Source organism: Octopus bimaculoides, chromosome 7 (genome assembly GCF_046866305.1).
Source record: "Octopus bimaculoides isolate indiv1 chromosome 7, ASM4686630v1, whole genome shotgun sequence".
Lineage (NCBI taxonomy): Eukaryota > Metazoa > Mollusca > Cephalopoda > Octopoda > Octopodidae > Octopus > Octopus bimaculoides.
This window is the reverse complement of record NC_142934.1, coordinates 64035105-64054504: the sequence shown is the minus strand read 5'-3', so window position 1 is coordinate 64054504 and position 19400 is coordinate 64035105. Positions and strand designations below refer to the sequence as shown.

General features: G+C 40.0%; 1 protein-coding gene across 1 annotated transcript in view; it reads right to left on the bottom strand.

Moving 5' to 3' along the window:
- Positions 1 to 19400, bottom strand: part of LOC106879156 (ceramide kinase) — a 64632-nt gene that overhangs the window by 14364 nt on the left and 30868 nt on the right. The window contains exon 7 of the mRNA XM_014928595.3: positions 13595 to 13741. Coding sequence (XP_014784081.1) covers positions 13595 to 13741 — 147 coding nt within the window. The remainder of the gene's footprint in view (positions 1 to 13594; positions 13742 to 19400) is intronic.

Below are 19400 nucleotides of genomic sequence, written 5' to 3'. Positions count from 1 at the left end.
AATAGAATCAAGCATTTTAAGCTTCAACAACAGAACAACAATCACCAGTATAGGCAGTGAAATAGATACATTTAACAAAGTAATTATAGGTACAACAGAAAAATACAAAAAACATAGCCCATAAAGTAATATAAAAAATACAAAGACTAATTAGAAATAGTCAACCCCATAAAAGCATAGTACAAGAATACCACAAATGAAAAGAATTTAGCATCATACAACTAAATGAAAACAATAAAGAAGAAAGAAAGAAATCAGGAAACTGACAAAGATTTATAACCAATGTAGACCATTAAATAGAGTAATTAACAACAATAACAGTAGTAGCAGTAGCAACAATAGCAGCAACAACAACAACAGTCACACTACATCTTGTGTCACAACCTCAAATAATATACCCACACTGTGACATCAAGCTGACACTTTTATCAGGTACTAGCAGAGATATCCGGCTTTGCCCGTGTCACATGGAATTGAAGAATTGCAGATTAAGAATTGTAATGAGGGTTCTTTCCCTCTTTACACACCCTAACAAAAATTCTAATCATGACATATTTATCCCATACTACTCAGCTTTATGCACAGATTCCAAAATTCAAATCTTATGAAACCTATTCAAAGGCTATTGCTCCTGAAAAATGGAGTACATGGAGGTCTAAAATGTAGGAGTTAAGGCTCCTATTGGGTAGGGGGGGGGGGCTTAAAGTCAACCAGAGAAGTTGAATTGCTGAGAATCTTTTTAACTTGGGTCTTATATGTATTGTTCGAATTTCTTTGAAATCAGAAATATATGAATGTTCACTGGGTTTGTAAAAGAGAGCAAAGCTACAGGAAACCAAAAGACGAATGATCCCAAAGGCAGTCAGCTACCCTACCCTAGTTGTTACCACTCCCTAATGTAGGATTCCTCACCATACAGGTGACGGGCACAGCCGTAAGATGCATTACAGATCTATAGTAATTGGAAGGGCATGATCCAACTCAAATAAACATTAACAACTGTGTGACATGAAGGCGAAGGGGAAATGAATGTGTCACCTCTGGAGTTACCTATGCCAATAGGTAACTGGACAGAATAAATTTGCAATCTATAAATCTCTTTGAATGACCAGTCACTTATCTGGGAGGGCCTTGAAATCACTGTTACCATCTGGGGACTATATCTGACCCAGTGATAATAAAAAGACTCAAAGGAGGTCTGCAACCAAATAACTTTACTCAAAATAACACTTTGCAACTGAATCAGTGGAGGCAAAGATGCTTCTCTTTTACTCAACAATTTATGCACCACGTTGCAGAAATCACAATCTAAATACATCTCAAAGCAAACTCTTACACTGTTATACCATTGAATTACAAATAACGCTCATCTTATATGCTCAGGTGACTCTACAGCTTTCAAAACTACAATTGTATTCATCTTGGCTTAGGAAAAATGACTTAATTGTGGGGGTTACTAACTCGTAAGAAGTTGAAATTTTAGGAATATTACGAACACACATAAAGACATTGACTTTTATATAATAGATATATATATGCATATATACATACATACATATATATGTATGTGTGTGTGTATCATATATATATATATATATATAGCAGAAGGCACATGCCAAGTTACCACACAGTGGGAATGAATCCAGGACCATGTGCTTTGGAACAAAGTTTCTTACCACACAGCTACACCTGCACCTATATATGTATATATATATATATATATATATATATATATATATATATATATATATATATATATATATATATATATATATGTATGTATGTATGTATGTATGTATGTATGAATGTATGTGTATGTATATATATATATATATATATATATATATCATCATCATCATCGTTTAACGTCCGCTTTCCATGCTAGCATGGGTTGGACGATTTGACTGAGGACTGGTGAAACCGGATGGCAACACCAGGCTCCAGTCTGATTTGGCAGAGTTTCTACAGCTGGATGCCCTTCCTAACGCCAACCACTCAGAGAGTGTAGTGGGTGCTTTTACGTGTCACCCGCATGAAAACGGCCACGCTCGAAATGGTGTCTTTTATGTGCCACCCGCACAAGCCAGTCCAGGGGCACTGGCAACGATCTCGCTCGAAAATCCTACAGGAGCCAGTCAGGCGGTACTGGCAAAGGCCACGCTCAAAATGGTGCATCTCATGTGCCACCCGCACAAGAACCAGTCCAGGGGCACTGGCAACGATCTTACTTGGCTTGCCGGGTCTTCTCACGCACAGCACATTTCCAAAGGTCTCGGTCAGTAGTCATCGCCTCGGTGAGGCCCAATGTACGAAGGTCTTGCCTCACCACCTCAGCCCAGGTCTTCCTGGGCCTACCTCTTCCACGGGTTCCCTCAACTGTTAGGGTGTGGCACTTTTTCATGCAGCTATCCTCCTCCATTCTCACCACATGTCCATACCAGCGCAATCGTCTCTCTTGCACGCCACAACTGATGCTTCTAATGTTCAGCTTTTCTCTCAAGATACTTACACTCTGACTGGTATTCACATTAACATTACAATCCAACGGAGCATACTGGCTTCATTCCTTGCGAGCTTACGTATGTCCTCAGCAGTTACAGCCCATGTTTCACTGCCATGTAGCATGGTTGTTCGTACGCATGCGTCATACAGTCTGCCTTTTACTCTGAGTGAGAGTCCCTTTGTCGCCAGCAGGGGTAAGAGCTCTCTAAACTTTGCCCAGGCTATTCTTATTCTAGCAGCTACACTTTCAGCGCACCCACCCCCACTACTAACTTGGTCGCCCAGATAGCGGAAGCTATCGACTACCTCTAGTTTTTCACCCTGGAATGAGATAGAAGTTGTTTCCTGTTTGTTTGCAGTCTTTATTGCACCTGAACATCTGCCACAAACAAAAACTAACTTGCTAGTTAACCTGCCTTTGATGTTGCTGCACCTCTTATGTGTCCATAGCTTGCACCGGGTACATCTTATAGAGTTACTACCTACTCCTTTTCTACATACTGAGCAGGGCCATCTACCTGAAGGGGTTTGTGTTTTATCTACCTTCCTACTTATTAGGATTTTGGTTTTAGCTAGGTTGACTCTAAGGCCCTTCAATTCTAGACCTTGCTTCCACACCTGAAACTTCTCCTCTAGTTCTGATAGTGACTCTGCAATTAGGGCAAGGTCATCAGCATAGAGGAGCTCCCAGGGGCAACCTGTCTTGAACTCCTCTGTGATTGCCTGGAGGACTATGGTAAATAAGAGGGGGCTGAGGACGGAACCTTGGTGGACCCCTACCTCTACTCGGAATTCATTGCTGTACTCATTTCCAACCCTCACCTTACTGGCAGCATCTCTGTACATGGCTCGCACAGCTCTCACTAACCATTCTTCTATCCCAAGTTTCCTCATTGACCACCAGATAAGGGATCGGGGGACCCTGTCAAAGGCTTTCTCCATGTCAACGAAAGCCAGGTACAGAGGTTTATCCTTAGCTAGGTATTTCTCCTGCAACTGTCTCACTAGAAATAAGGCATCAGTAGTGCTTTTACCTGGCACGAACCCAAACTGCATCTCATCTAAATTGATTCGCTCCCTAATTAGTTGGGCTATGACCCTCTCTGTAACTTTCATAACCTGATCTAACAGCTTGATGCCTCTGTAATTATTTGTATCTAAAGCGTCACCTTTACCTTTGTAGCAGTTGACTATGATGCTGCTACACCAGTCATTGGGTATGACTCCTTCGTGTATCACCTGGTTCGTAATACGGGTGACTAGGCTATAGCCAACACTGCCAGATATTTTGAGCATCTCTGCAGTGATTCCTGATGGGCCGGGGGCTTTCCCGGTCTTCATACTCTTAATTGCTTTATCTACCCTGGTACTATCAACTCGGATAGCTGGTCCCTTCTATTGGGTCAACATACGGCAGGCTCTCTTTCTCCCATTCATTCTCTTTATTAAGCAATCTATCGTAGTGGCATCTCCAGACCTCTTTCTTTGCATCCTCATTTAATGCAAGCGTACCATCATCCATGCGAACACATTTCTCTCCTACAACATCACTATTCTCTCTCCTACACTGTCTTGCAACACGAAATACCTCGAGTCTTTGGTCCTCACGGCGCAGAACATATATATATATATATATATATATACATATGTACACACATATATACACATATATACATGCATACATATATTTATACATTTATATACATACAGATATATATACATATATACATATATATATATACATACATATACACATATGTAAATATATAAATCTCTCTATATATATATACATGTATATATATACATCTACACATATACATGTATACTATACATCTATATATATACATATGTGCAGATGTATATATATACATAATATATATATACATATATACATATATACATATATATACATATATATATCATCATCATCGTTTAACGTCCGCTTTCCATGCTAGCATGGGTTGGACGATTTGACTGAGGACTGGTGAAACCGGATGGCAACACCAGGCTCCAGTCTGATTTGGCAGAGTTTCTACAGCTGGATGCCCTTCCTAACGCCAACCACTCAGAGAGTGTAGTGGGTGCTTTTACGTGTCACCCGCACGAAAACGGCCACGCTCAAAATGGTGTCTTTTATGTGCCACCCGCACAAGCCAGTCCAGGGGCACTGGCAACGATCTCGCTCGAAAATCCTACAGGAGCCAGTCAGGCGGTACTGGCAACGGCCACGCTCAAAATGGTGCATCTCATGTGCCACCCGCACAAGAACCAGTCCAGGGGCACTGGCAACGATCTTACTTGGCTTGCCGGGTCTTCTCACGCACAGCCCATTTCCAAAGGTCTCGGTCCGTAGTCATCGCCTCGGTGAGGCCCAATGTACGAAGGTCTTGCCTCACCACCTCAGCCCAGGTCTTCCTGGGCCTACCTCTTCCACGGGTTCCCTCAACTGTTAGGGTGTGGCACTTTTTCACGCAGCTATCCTCCTCCATTCTCACCACATGTCCATACCAGCGCAATCGTCTCTCTTGCACGCCACAACTGATGCTTCTAATGTTCAGCTTTTCTCTCAGGATACTTACACTCTGACGGGTATTCACATTGACATTACACATCCAACGGAGCAATCTCCCACCCAAGGTACCCCATACCGTCCACCCAACAAACACCCACAAGCATACCATTTTTTCTACAGATCTTCATACCCAGGCAACCCACACCAACAGAACCACAATAACTACCTACCCAACTCCAACCTTGCATACAATCCACCCTACAAACACCCAAAAACCCACCGCATTTCTCACAAAACCTTAAACCATCACATCCCATACCAACACAATCACTATACCTACCCATCCACTTCCAGCCTATCCACCCAACAATACCCCTACCCCTACCCCTTCTACCACAATTCTAACAATCACTACACCCCCCACTTCAACAACCATTTTTTAGACAGAGGGGAGAAAAACAGGCACTACCGCTAATACAGACCCATCAAAAGAAAACTAAAAAGAAAACTAAAATAATAAACCTCTCTAATAAAACCCTTACACAAACCCAAATTAACATCCTAGCCAGAGGCTTAAAATTCACACCCACCCCAAGAACACCCAACCCCCCTGAGATCAAGGATGACATTTCAGAATTTTGCAGAAAGCTTCGTTTAACAGAAGCTTTCATAGACTTCAACAATGAGGATGACTCAATTATTAAAAACAAAAGCAACTTCATACCTTCCAAAGGAAGGAATAAAGCACTGGATGATTTTTGCAACCACATCCAGAGTTTCCCTTTTACCCCACCTAAAACCAAGGTCAAATCAAACTTTAATAGCATTGAATGGAAAAATCTAAGAGACTTACAACAGGACAAAAGCCTTACTATCAAAGAAGCTGACAAAGGTAGTACTGTAGTCCTAATGAACACAGATTTTTACAAACACCTAGCACTCTCCTTACTAAACGATAACTCCTTCTATGAAACTATCACCAACTATAAACAACAAAAAACTCTCAAAAACCTCACCGCCCTTATACTCCAGCAAGGTCAAGGACTCACGGACAAAGAAAAAGATTACATCACTAATTTCAAATGCAAGCCCAGCCTCTTCTATGGCCTCCCTAAAATCCATAAGAACAAATCCATCACCGAAGCTTGCAAACTCTCCTCTGAAATCTACATCAACATCAAGGCACCGGAAGATTTAAAACTAAGACCCATTATAGCAGGCACCTCCTGCGAAACACATCGCTTAAGCAATTTCTTGGACATTCTTTTGAAACCTTTCCTAAGCCACATCAAAAGTTACATCAGAGATGATCTTGACATGCTCAATCACCTCCCGAAAACAACAAACGAGGAGTCACTCTTGGTGTCTTTTGACGTGGTCAACCTTTATACAAATATCCCTCATGAATATGCGATTGAGGCAATTAAATTCTGGCTGCACAAACACCCAGAAACATTTCCTAATCGCATCAACACAACTTTCATCATAGAATCACTTAAGTTCATTCTGACCAACAATTACTTCCTGTTTGCAGACACATACTTTCGCCAAAAATGTGGTATCGCGATGGGTACTAAAGCTGCACCAGTCCTTGCGAACCTCATAATGGGTTTTTTTGAATTAACACTATATGAAACCTCACGTCAGAAATTTGGACACCTTTTCCACATCTTTTTAATGGATAACTGGAAAAGATATTTGGATGATTGTTTCATCATATGGAATGAACCCTATGAAAAACTTCTAGAATTCAAATCCATTCTTAATAACATACATCCCAACATTCAATTCACTATGGAATTCAGCAAACATCATCTCCCTTTTCTTGATCTCTTAATCATAAAAACACCTAATAACCAAATCACAACCGACATCTACCACAAACCTACAGACTCACAACAATACCTCCTTTTTAGCTCATGCCACCCAAAACACACCAAGATAAATATCCCCTTTAATTTAGCTAAAAGAATTTGCACCATTGTCTCTGACCCTACCACTCGAGAAATACGCTTACAAGATCTCAAAAAAACACTGTTACAACGCCAATATCCCTCCACACTCATAGATCTTGGAATAAAACGTGCCAAGGAACTTGACAAAAACACACTAAAAACCAACCAACATAATAACACACCCAACCCCAAAATACTTCCATACATCTCCACCCATAACCCCAATAACATCGAAGCATTCACCACAATTAAACAAAACCTCCCCTTACTCACCACAGACCCGAAAATGAACAATATCATTAATACACACAAAGTCCTTAAATGCAAAAGGCAACACAAATCTTTGAAAACATTATTAACCAATTCCAAACTACATACACCACTTCCACCCCCATCAGTTAAAAAATGTGCACGCCCTAATTGTGGCACCTGCCCTTACCTACTTGAAGGCTCTGAATTTACCTTCAAACGAGGAACAAAGTTTAAAATTAAAACCAATTTCTCTTGTTCCTCGAGTAACCTCATTTATGTCCTTACTTGCGCAGGTTGCCAAAACTTCTATATCGGACAGACGAGCCTCCCATTACGTAGAAGAGTAGCTGTCCATAAGGAACAAATAAACCTCCCTCAATACCGCCAAATTCCACTCAGTGGCCACATAGACTCTTGCGCCAGAAACAAAAACCCTAAATTCATTATATTCCCTTTCTATCAATGTAAAGACAGAATCTCCACACAAGAAAGAATCAACAAGGAGAATCTTTTCATAGAGAAATTCCAACCATTTCTTAACACACACACCCCTCAGTGACCTTATTTCTCTATGAACAGACACAAACTTCCTGTTTTGAAAAAAAGAGTTCATAACTCTAACTAAAAACACTTGTCTCCCCTTACACACACTTCCTGTTTTGACACCACATTTCCTGCTTAACACAAACTTTTAACCCTTTTTTTAAACCTCACAAAACTCTCAACTCTCATGCATCCTTATTTTTCCTACCAATTTATACATGAACTACTATTGAACTACAAAAGCTCAAAGACAATATAATGTATGGGTATATTTATTTTTTTTTATATATTATTGTTTTATATATTATTTTCTTCATTTTGTACTTTTTTGTACTTCTTTGTAAAAAAACATTTTCATTCTCCTTCTTGATAATTTGCTTCATCGCAATGAAAACCGGTTAGAAAAAATCTTCATTAAATTATGCTCCCAGTTCAGCATTCTGGCTTTTTTACATTTTCCTATGTATATATATATATATATGTGTGTGTGTGTGTGTGTGTGTGTATGTATATATGTGAGATAATGGTTTCACTTAATAGTTTCAGTATTAACAGTGAAATTATTAAAGTGAAAGTATCTGACATTACAATAGAGATGTTATTGTTTCACTTTTGACATGTAATACTGAAATAGTGGAAGATAAGAGATTTCTCTGGGCTCGTATTAGGCATGAAGTTGTAATGTTTTTTGGCCTATGACACTACCTGGACCATAAGTAAGGCATGAGTAAAATTTCAATGAAATTGGTTGTGTAGTTCTTGAGTTTTAGGGATTCACACAGACAGACATACATACAGACACATATTCTCATCTTTATATATATATATATATATATATATATATATATATATATATATATATATATATATTTATAAAGTTGAGGAGGGTATTGGATTTAACCAAGCCCAGGAAGATACAGGTAATACCGAGTAAGTGTTGTATACCGACTAGTTTGCCCCAGTTGTTGTATGAACAAGATTGGGTATTATAAGTCGTGTATTAGCGTGTGTATATGTAAATATATAAAAACAAAAAACAAAAAGATAAAGAGAGCAAAGGTAAGGTTGGAGAAGTATTTTATGGATAGAGTCTTACAGCTGTTTCTGAGAAGATCCAGTACTTCCCTTCATTGGAGACAGAAAAAATAAAGTAATCTATTATTATATCCATAGGCAGATATTTTTAGTATGAAGTGGTAAAGAGTGTGATGTGCTGAAAAAAGAGAGAACAGTACTTGAAGTGTAGTTTCATTCCAGTGGTAAATATCCGTGTAGAAATCCGTGCAAAGTAATCCATGTGTGGATAATCCGGAAATTTATGTTGGAGTGAAAGTTGATATAGCATAGATAGCAGAGGTGCATAAATTCCATATTGCAATGGATTTTTGCTGGTTTACTTGAAGAATGGCCAAGTCAAGTGAAAACTGAGCGGTAATTAGGTCAAGTCATGAAGACAGAATGTGAAAGGGGATAGAGGAGAGATAGAGGCGGAGGATGGTAGCGATATATTTATGGTCAGTTGGTCTTAACAGGGTAGAGGGAATGAGCATATAGAGTGAAGGAGGAATAGGGGGATGAGGTTAAAAGGTCTAGTGAGTAGGAAGGAATGCGTGTGTGTAGTATATAGGTGGTGGGGGTATGAGTGATAAACCAAGGACAGAGATAAAGGGAAGGGATGGGTGGGAAAGGTAGTTAGTAGTATCATATTTTAGGATGCTGCCAAGCCTATTTATAGACGGTGGAAAGGGAATGAAAGAAGTGACGTAGTCTGTATGCGTAAGTGGTGTTCTTGTGAATTTGAGAATAGAAGAAATAGATTTGGTGGTATATGTGTGGTGAGATGATCGAAAGGAAATAATCCTATTCAAGAGATGGTGAAAGATGGATGTTTTTGCCAGGTTGAATAGGTTGCCTGTGGGGGGTTGTGTGATTATGTTGCGTGATCGTTTGTGCAATTTTGCTTGTGATAGAACCTAAATGTGTGAAAAGAGCGGTGGTTGCAGTTGCTAAACGCTTCGTTATATCGATTAAGTAGAGTGGGAGAATTGTATTTTAAAATATGGAACGCCTCCGTTAGGCAAAGCTTGCAATTGGAGCGCTGGCCCTGGTATGGAGTTCCAGAATCTAAGATGGACCATTTTAAGGTGTATTGGGTATTTTTGTTTTTGAGGTGATGAATATGATTGGCTAATGTTGTAGATTTACTGTGTTTGTCGTATCTAAAAGAGTGCATATCTAAAAGATATATATTTACACACACACACACACACACATATATATATATATATATATATATGCTAGCAGGTGTACCCGGCGTTGCCCAGTGCTGTTTGTTAAGTATGCCTGTTTGGTTATTAGACCATTCACGGATGCACCTCTGAACTGAATGAAAAAAATCATAATGGCAGATGTTCCCTGCATTTTTGATTTATTTAGTGCCATGGCCTAACATGCAGAGTCATACTTCCACACCATTGTCATTGTTTTCCATTGGGACAGTAGGTCGATGTGTCAAAAACCGGCAGCAATTGAGTTTATTTTCCTTACCACATAACTGCAGACATGTGTTGTTTAGCAGATGGAAAGGTTGAGCCTAAAAATATGACTTAAAGAGAAATAGTATATTTACTGTTTTGCTGGGTTGCACATACAACATTATCTGAACCAAAAATTTAACATGTGGCCAGTGCAAAAACGATGAAAAGTCTAGTATCTGTTGCCTACCTCACAATTGGGGACACTTTACGGAGAGCATACTGTGAAGATTACACTAATGAAATAAGGTGACAAGTGTATGGTTACCTGATGTTTTCCTGTTTGCCACATAGAGCAACATCTGTTGTTGTTTTTCCCCTGTAGTCTTTGTAGCATGCACAGCAGCAGTTACTGCAGCATCTCTTGTAAGTCGAACTGCACATTGTGCTGCAGTCTCTGCAGCTTGTGCAAGAGCAGTTGAGGAAGCATTTCTTGTAAGTTGAACTGTATGTTGTGCTGCAGTCTCTGATGCTCATGCAGCAGCAGTAGAAGAAGCATCTCTTGTTTGGCATACTGAACATTGCTTGTTGCTCTGGGCGGCTCTTTGCACAACAATACGTGCTAATTGATCACAATGCTACTCTTCACTTTCCCTTCTTTGCACTGAAGCCATCCTAAGTGCATTGAAAGAGTTCCTCCTGGTGGCGTCCTTGGCAGAGTCATTTGCACACATACGTTTACTTTTCTTTGCAGAATGTGTTTGCCAACCTATATTGGATCTTTTGCATCAAGGCATGGTGGAAAATTATCAGTTTACACAATAGAAAATGTCCTAAGGAAAAAGCAGTGAATGTGTCGCACCCAAAAAATAGTAAGATGTAGTTGGCAAAAATGTTAATCAAACAGACCAAATTAAAGATTTTAAATTTTGGGTAAGAGTTTTGAAGTAGCTAGTTTAGGTTGGAATAATTATATGAAAATGAGTGCTCACGTGAAAACAGAGGTAAATTGTAACTCACAAATGAATACTGCTGGCAGTACTGTGCAAGCAGTTGATAAAAGTTCACCACAGTTGACAAAGTAAAGTATTGATGTTTTCCAGCTAGGTGTGTGTCACATGTTTGCACTGGCTCAAGCCAAATCCTTGGTGAATTGAGAGTAGTTTATTTATGTTATGGGTTTAGAATTTCGATGAAAAAATTACAAGAAAAAGCATCCTAAGTGAAAGAGAGCACACATGTCAAATTTGGTGAAATTTGGTTGAAAATTGTAGGAGTAGAAGTGGTTCACACAACACACAAACACAGACAGACAACTTGCTTTTTAATATATAAGATAGATTTCTTGAAAATCAACCACCAAAAGCCAAAGAAGACAAGAATACTAAACAATAAATACACATTATACACCTGGATCAGGAATGTGATCCACTCCATCCATGAACCACCCAGAAAGTAATAGGGAAATCTGAAAGCTCAAAAGTCTCATAGCTAGACAAAATAAGAAATTTACATCTAAAACCCCTAAGGCCTGAAGAAATCACTGAACTCACCAACATCTACAAATACTTATAGCATCATCAAATTTCCAGAACATGGGAGATGCCCAACAAGAATCCAAGTGAAGTAACATTGTTTGCAAATTGTTATCAGAATGTTTCCTAACTGCACCTGCTTTGATTGTACTGCTCAACAGATATGCATATGCAACTGATGATTATTGGTAGGTATCCAACTTACTGAAGCAATCTACAAATAGACTTCGTGCTATCTATACAGATTCAATTATTGTAATACAGTGGCTCAGCAATTTTGTTGATAACTGAACTGATAGATTTAAACAAGCTTGCATCAAAATTTGCATGGATCTCAGCAGTTTGCTACAACACCTTCTACATGTTTTATCAGGCTTCTGACAAACATATTTTAGGCCAAACATATATTTGAGTAGCATAAATATCAAGGTTGGTAGTGTTGGTTCAAAATGATGAATGTTAAAAGTGATCAATCACTAGCAAAACACCAGGAAATGTTGAAAAATTTCATGGATTCATTAACGACAATCATCATCTCTTACAAGACTGGAATCAGTTGTGGAGTCCACCAGAAGGTTAACATGGAAAACCTGGATAAAGAAGAAAACGGTGAAGGTTCTAGATCCTTCATATTCACCTGACCTATGCCCCTGTGACTTTACCATGTTTCCTGCTAGGATCACCATGCCATGATGTATCTAATGCAGTGCCAGTATTTTTTTTACTGTTAGCCAAAGATGATACTCTAAATAGGTTTGTGCATTGTTTGATTTTCTTTACTATGTCTTTTATGTGAACTGTGAATGTTGTAAGTTCTTCTCATATTTTTGTTTTCTGCAAGCTTGAATCTTCTTCAGTCACTGCCGACTATAAAAAAAAATCACCCCTCAAAATCCAAACAGAAATACAGTACCCTAAAACCTGTACTGTACCAGCATCTGGAAAAAGACTATCTCTCCCATTCAGCTAAGGTAAACATAACAAATGCATATATACAGATCTAGCTGCTACATCAGTAAATTCGCTAGCCTGAAATATTGTACTGAGATGTATATCATCAACAATAAGTGCAGGAAGACTATCAACTGCCATTCTCTGATTGGAGCTACATTGCCTACCTCTGCTGTGGGTACCACCAGAATCTGTGGCATATAGAAATTAAGTGGAATGTAGACAGAGTGCACCATGGCCAAACAATTATACTGCCTACCCCTTCCCATCAGTGAGTGAAGCATTGTATGCAAGTAAGATACATAGTATAACTGGAAAGACAGCTCATAGATTGTACCTATTCATTCAGCTAATAATCTATGCACCACAAGACTGATCTTGGATTTTACATAAAAATAGTATTAGCTATAATGTATGCAGGAAACTTGAGCTATCATTACCATAAGCTATATATTTCCACACTACCAACACAAAACTTAAAACCTATATGCTATACATAACCACACACACACATACACACACACACACATATATATATATATCATATATAACACAAACTCTAGTACTACCATTATTACAGTTACAAATTCTCAGTAAACTACTTCCATAGTCTATATATCATAATCCATGCTTACCACTACTAATGCATGCGCATATTATCACTACCAAAACAGCAACACTTAGCAAACACCATCACCTCTAGCACCACCAATAGCACAGTTTATGTACGATTTCAGCATCACTTCAATCAATCACTTCTAATGAACGATTGCTCCCCTCACATCACAACAGGCTATACACACCACGACTGCCTGACACATATACCATTATCACAAAAAGAACAAAAGTAATTATTTACTTGCTACTTACACAAATACTTGGCAGAACCCATCCATTTCTTGCTCAAAGAGGACTTGATTAACTCTCCTGAAAATCCAAAGCCTATCATGAGGACCGAATACAGGGATAATTCACCATCTTGATAAATGCTGTACATGTTGCTGGATTGGTGAAATCCTATTTGGACAGAATCAAAAAAAGAAAACAAAAATATAGCCTGGAGTTTTCTTTATGATAAAAAAAAAAAATCATTCAGATAAATTTTGAAAATATAAATATTCACCATATATGTGTATATAGACATCTATCTACCTGCCTACAACCTACCTACAACCTACCTAATTACAAACTATCCTACTCACATACCTATTTGTCTGACTATCTATCTGGCCCATCCTCTCTCTCTCTCTATATATATATATATCATCATCATCGTTTAACGTCCGCTTTCCATGCTAGCATGGGTTGGACGATTTGACTGAGGACTGGTGAAACCGGATGGCAACACCAGGCTCCAATCTAATTTGGCAGAGTTTCTACAGCTGGATGCCCTTCCTAACGCCAACCACTCAGAGAGTGTAGTGGGTGCTTTTACGTGTCACCCGCATGAAAACGGCCACGCTCGAAATGGTGTCTTTTATGTGCCACCCGCACAAGCCAGTCCAGGGGCACTGGCAACGATCTCGCTCGAAAATCCTACAGGAGCCAGTCAGGCGGTACTGGCAAAGGCCACGCTCAAAATGGTGCATCTCATGTGCCACCCGCACAAGAACCAGTCCAGGGGCACTGGCAACGATCTTACTTGGCTTGCCGGGTCTTCTCACGCACAGCACATTTCCAAAGGTCTCGGTCAGTAGTCATCGCCTCGGTGAGGCCCAATGTACGAAGGTCTTGCCTCACCACCTCAGCCCAGGTCTTCCTGGGCCTACCTCTTCCACGGGTTCCCTCAACTGTTAGGGTGTGGCACTTTTTCACGCAGCTATCCTCATCCATTCTCACCACATGTCCATACCAGCGCAATCGTCTCTCTTGCACACCACACCTGATGCTTCTAATGTTCAGCTTTTCTCTCAAGATACTTACACTCTGACGGGTATTCACATTGACATTACACATCCAACGGAGCATACTGGCTTCATTCCTTGCGAGCTTACGTATGTCCTCAGCAGTTACAGCCCATGTTTCACTGCCATGTAGCATGGCTGTTCGTACGCATGCGTCATACAGTCTGCCTTTTACTCTGAGTGAGAGTCCCTTTGTCGCCAGCAGGGGTAAGAGCTCTCTAAACTTTGCCCAGGCTATTCTTATTCTAGCAGCTACACTTTCAGCGGACCCACCTCCACTACTAACTTGGTCGCCCAGATAGCGGAAGCTATCGACTACCTCTAGTTTTTCACCCTGGAATGAGATAGAAGTTGTTTCCTGTTTGTTTACAGTGTTTATTGCACCTGAACATCTGCCACAAACAAAAACTAACTTGCTAGTTAACCTGCCTTTGATGTTGCTGTACCTCTTATGTGTCCATAGCTTGCACCGGGTACATCTTATAGAGTTACTACCTACTCCTTTTCTACATACTGAGCAGGGCCATCTACCTGAAGGGGTTTGTGTTTTATCTACCTTCCTACTTATTAGGATTTTGGTTTTAGCTAGGTTGACTCTAAGGCCCTTCAATTCTAGACCTTGCTTCCACACCTGAAACTTCTCCTCTAGTTCTGATAGTGACTCCGCAATTAGGGCAAGGTCATCAGCATAGAGGAGCTCTCAGGGGCAACCTGTCTTGAACTCCTCTGTGATTGCCTGGAGGACTATGATAAATAAGAGGGGGTTGAGGACGGAACCTTGGTGGACCCCTACCTCTACCCGGAATTCATTGCTGTACTCATTTCCAACCCTCACCTTACTGGCAGCATCGCTGTACATGGCTCGCACAGCTCTCACTAACCATTCTTCTATCCCAAGTTTCCTCATTGACCACCAGATAAGGGATCGGGGGACCCTGTCAAAGGCTTTCTCCATGTCAATGAAAGCCAGGTACAGAGGTTTATCCTTAGCTAGGTATCTCTCCTGCAACTGTCTCACTAGAAATAAGGCATCAGTAGTGCTTTTACCTGGCACGAACCCAAACTGCATCTCATCTAAATTGATTCGCTCCCTAATTAGTTGGGCTATGACCCTCTCTGTAACTTTCATAACCTGATCTAACAGCTTGATGCCTCTGTAATTATTTGTATCTAAAGCGTCACCTTTACCTTTGTAGCAGTTGACTATGATGCTGCTACACCAGTCATTGGGTATGACTCCTTCGTGTATCACCTGGTTCGTAATATGGGTGACTAGGCTATAGCCAACACTGCCAGATATTTTGAGCATCTCTGCAGTGATTCCTGATGGGCTGGGGGCTTTCCCGGTCTTCATACTCTTAATTGCTTTATCTACCCTGGTACTATCAACTCGGATAGCTGGTCCCTCTATTGGGTCGACATATGGCAGGCTCTCTTTCTCCCATTCATTCTCTTTATTAAGCAATCTATCGTAGTGGCATCTCCAGACCTCTTTCTTTGCATCCTCATTTAGTGCAAGCGTACCATCATCCATGCGAACACATTTCTCTCCTACAACATCACTATTCTCTCTCCTACACTGTCTTGCAACACGAAATACCTCGAGTCTTTGGTCCTTACGGCGCAGAACATTGGCAAATCTTTCCTTATCTGCTTCCCCTGTGGCTAAATAAACCTGTCGCCTAGCCTCCCTTCTGGCACATTGGTACAATTCCCTGCTACTACCGTTCTTCCAGTCCTTCCAAGCCTGTTTCTTTTGTCTAATAGCCCTGTCTACCTCCTTGTTCCACCACCACGTTACTCTGGGTCGGGAGGGGACCTTACACCACCCACAAATCTGGTCGGTGGCTTTCAACAGGTTGTCCCGCAGAAATCTCCAATTGTCTTCCACGTTGTATGATGCTATATCCCCTTCTATTTCATTAAATGCTTCAAGTAACTTGTCTCTAAGTCTCTGTCCATTTGCAGGGTCTTTAAGCTTCCATACCCTTCTCCTCCAAGCCTGTCTAATTCTGGGCACCCATTTTGCCTTGATCCCAAAGTCGCTAACTACTAATCTATGTTGTGGGGTACATTCTTCGCCAGGGTAGGTTTTGGCATTTATAAGCCGCCCTCTTTCCCTATTTCTGGCGAGGATGTAGTCGATTTGGCTAGAGTGTCTGCCGGAGCGGTAGGTGACTAGGTGACTGGCAGGTTTCCTGAAGTTGGTATTGCAGACCATAAGATCGGTTGCATCACAGAACTCCAGCAGTCTGGTTCCCTCCTCGTTGCGGGAACCGAAGCCATAGCCTCCATGTATGCCATGGAAGCCTCCAGCACGACGTCCAACATGACCGTTGAAGTCTCCAGCCACAAAGAGAAGGTCCCTGTCACACGTCGATGAGGTAGTTTGCAAGAGGGTGTCATAGAATTGGTCTTTCAGACCATCTGGTAGCCCCGGTTGAGGTGCATAGGCTGAGATGACAGTAGCTAATCTATGATGAAGCACTAGTCTGATCTTAAGTACTCTGTCACTTACTCTAACGACCTTGATTACCTTATCCACCCATTTCTCCGCTAGAAGTATTCCTACGCCCCCGACCCCGTCAGTGTTCCCTGCCCAGAAAATCTTGTACCTGTGTTCTTTGCCTGTGAGGAACCTCGCAGAACCTCCTCTCCATCTTACTTCCTGGATGCAGCACATATCTACGCGTCTCCGTTATATATATATATCTGTCTCTCCTTCACTCCCTCCACCCTCTCTCTATATATAATATATACATGTATATTATTTATAGATATATGTATAATGTGTGTGTGCATGTATGTGTGTGTGTGTGAGTGTGTGTGCATGTGTGTAGAGTACATGTAGGTACAGGTGAACAGTTCAAAACAGCATGCAATGCTGAGGGGCAAGAGCTGTTTTGTTTGTTGCAACAGGGGTTTCACATCTAGTTATGTGAATTCTATGTCCCCACTTGCCATCATACAGTGTGATGATTGAAAATGTGAAATTCGAATAACTAGATGTGAAATGCCAGCTACAGTAACCACACACACACATACACACACACACACACACACACACACACACACACACATGTAGAAAACAAGAGGAGAGATTGTTTATAAAATATTAAGTTACACCATCTTACATTAATCATTTATTAACAAAGGATGCTTACTAATCATGTAATGTAAATTAGATAATCAAATTACATTATCAAATCTTCAGAGACGCGTAACTTTCATTTGTAATTTTATTAGATTAGTGACTGTGTTGCCATTACTAAATCAGCAAACAACTATATTAAATTAGGTTAAATTATTTGGTATTTGGTGGATGAAGCATCACAAAAAAGGAAGAAGGCAGAAAAATGATTGAAGGAGTTGCCAGAACACCACTGAATAGATTAGACATATTGCTAAAGCTATTGGATAACAAGGAGTGAGGCATGGTGTCTCTATGATTAATCACTTCATTAGGTTGTTATCCTGTTAATTATCATCAATGTCAATAGATGTAGGTGAAGATGCATACATACTAGTGTTGTGAAAATAAATAGTTTTCATATATTGCTCAAAGAGAATGATGTAAGAAATACTAGAAATATGATAGTAGTATGAGTTGAACTGGGAGATAGAAGTAATTATGCTAATACAAGTAGATAACACTGTGTAACAAAATTTTAATTATTTTGGTTTTTGGTCAGTAAGTGTTATTTCCTATTTGGTTCTATCTAGAAATCGAAGGAAATGACTATTGTTCCCTTCAAAATTTGCTTTTGTGACCTAGACATAAATATTTTGAAACTGATCTATCTTTCCATTACATTTCAGACAGATTCAGCACAGAGTTACTGAAGCAGAAATATTGTTATAGCAAATATTCTGTTCAATACCACAGATTTTCTCGTCAGTTGCTTGACCTTAACCACTTGAGCATGTCCCTTAGTGGCTGGCAATATATGCAGCTCTGATCATGAGAAGAAGTGGTGGGAGCATCATAGCCATGTGTTGAGAGGAATTCTTTGGAGCTTGAATAAGTGTTAGAAAAACAAAGTTTGAAGGAAATATTAACCATTTTTCATACTCTCTAGGGGTAAGCAAATGGGAAATAACAGTTGCTACCCAAGGACAACAGCTGTGTTATGCAGTGTAATTTACTTCAAATATGTGTTCTTAATAGTTGTGATATACCAGAAATAGCTTTTATCTTTTACTTGTTCCATTCATTGGACTGTGGCCATACTGGGACACCACACTACCTTGAAAGGTTTAGTCAAACAAATCGACCTCAGTACTTATTTGTAACTCAGGTATTTATTCATTCTATTGGTTGCTTTTGCCAAACTGCTAAGTTACAGGGATGTACACTAACAACGGTTATCAAGTAGTGGTGGTGCAAAAACACAATACTAATACACACTCACACATACTCCCCACCACACAATCTCTCTCTCTCTCTCTCTCTCTCTCACACACACACACACATACATACATGTACAAACAATATTTGTTTCCTTCTATCAAATCTAGTCACAAGCTTTGTTGGCCCAGGGCCATAGTAAAAGACATTTTCCCAAGGGGTTGTGCAATGGGACTGAAGCTAAGACCACATGGTTAGCATTCCATTTAGTGTGTATGTTGGTCTGCCTGTCCAGTCAATAGAGTGGTGTTATTAAAAAGTTACAACAATGCGAGGAACTACATATTGACCAGTGGAGTATAACAACATCTAATATTCTGGTTGATATTGTGATATATATGTGTGTGTGTGTGTATGTATATAT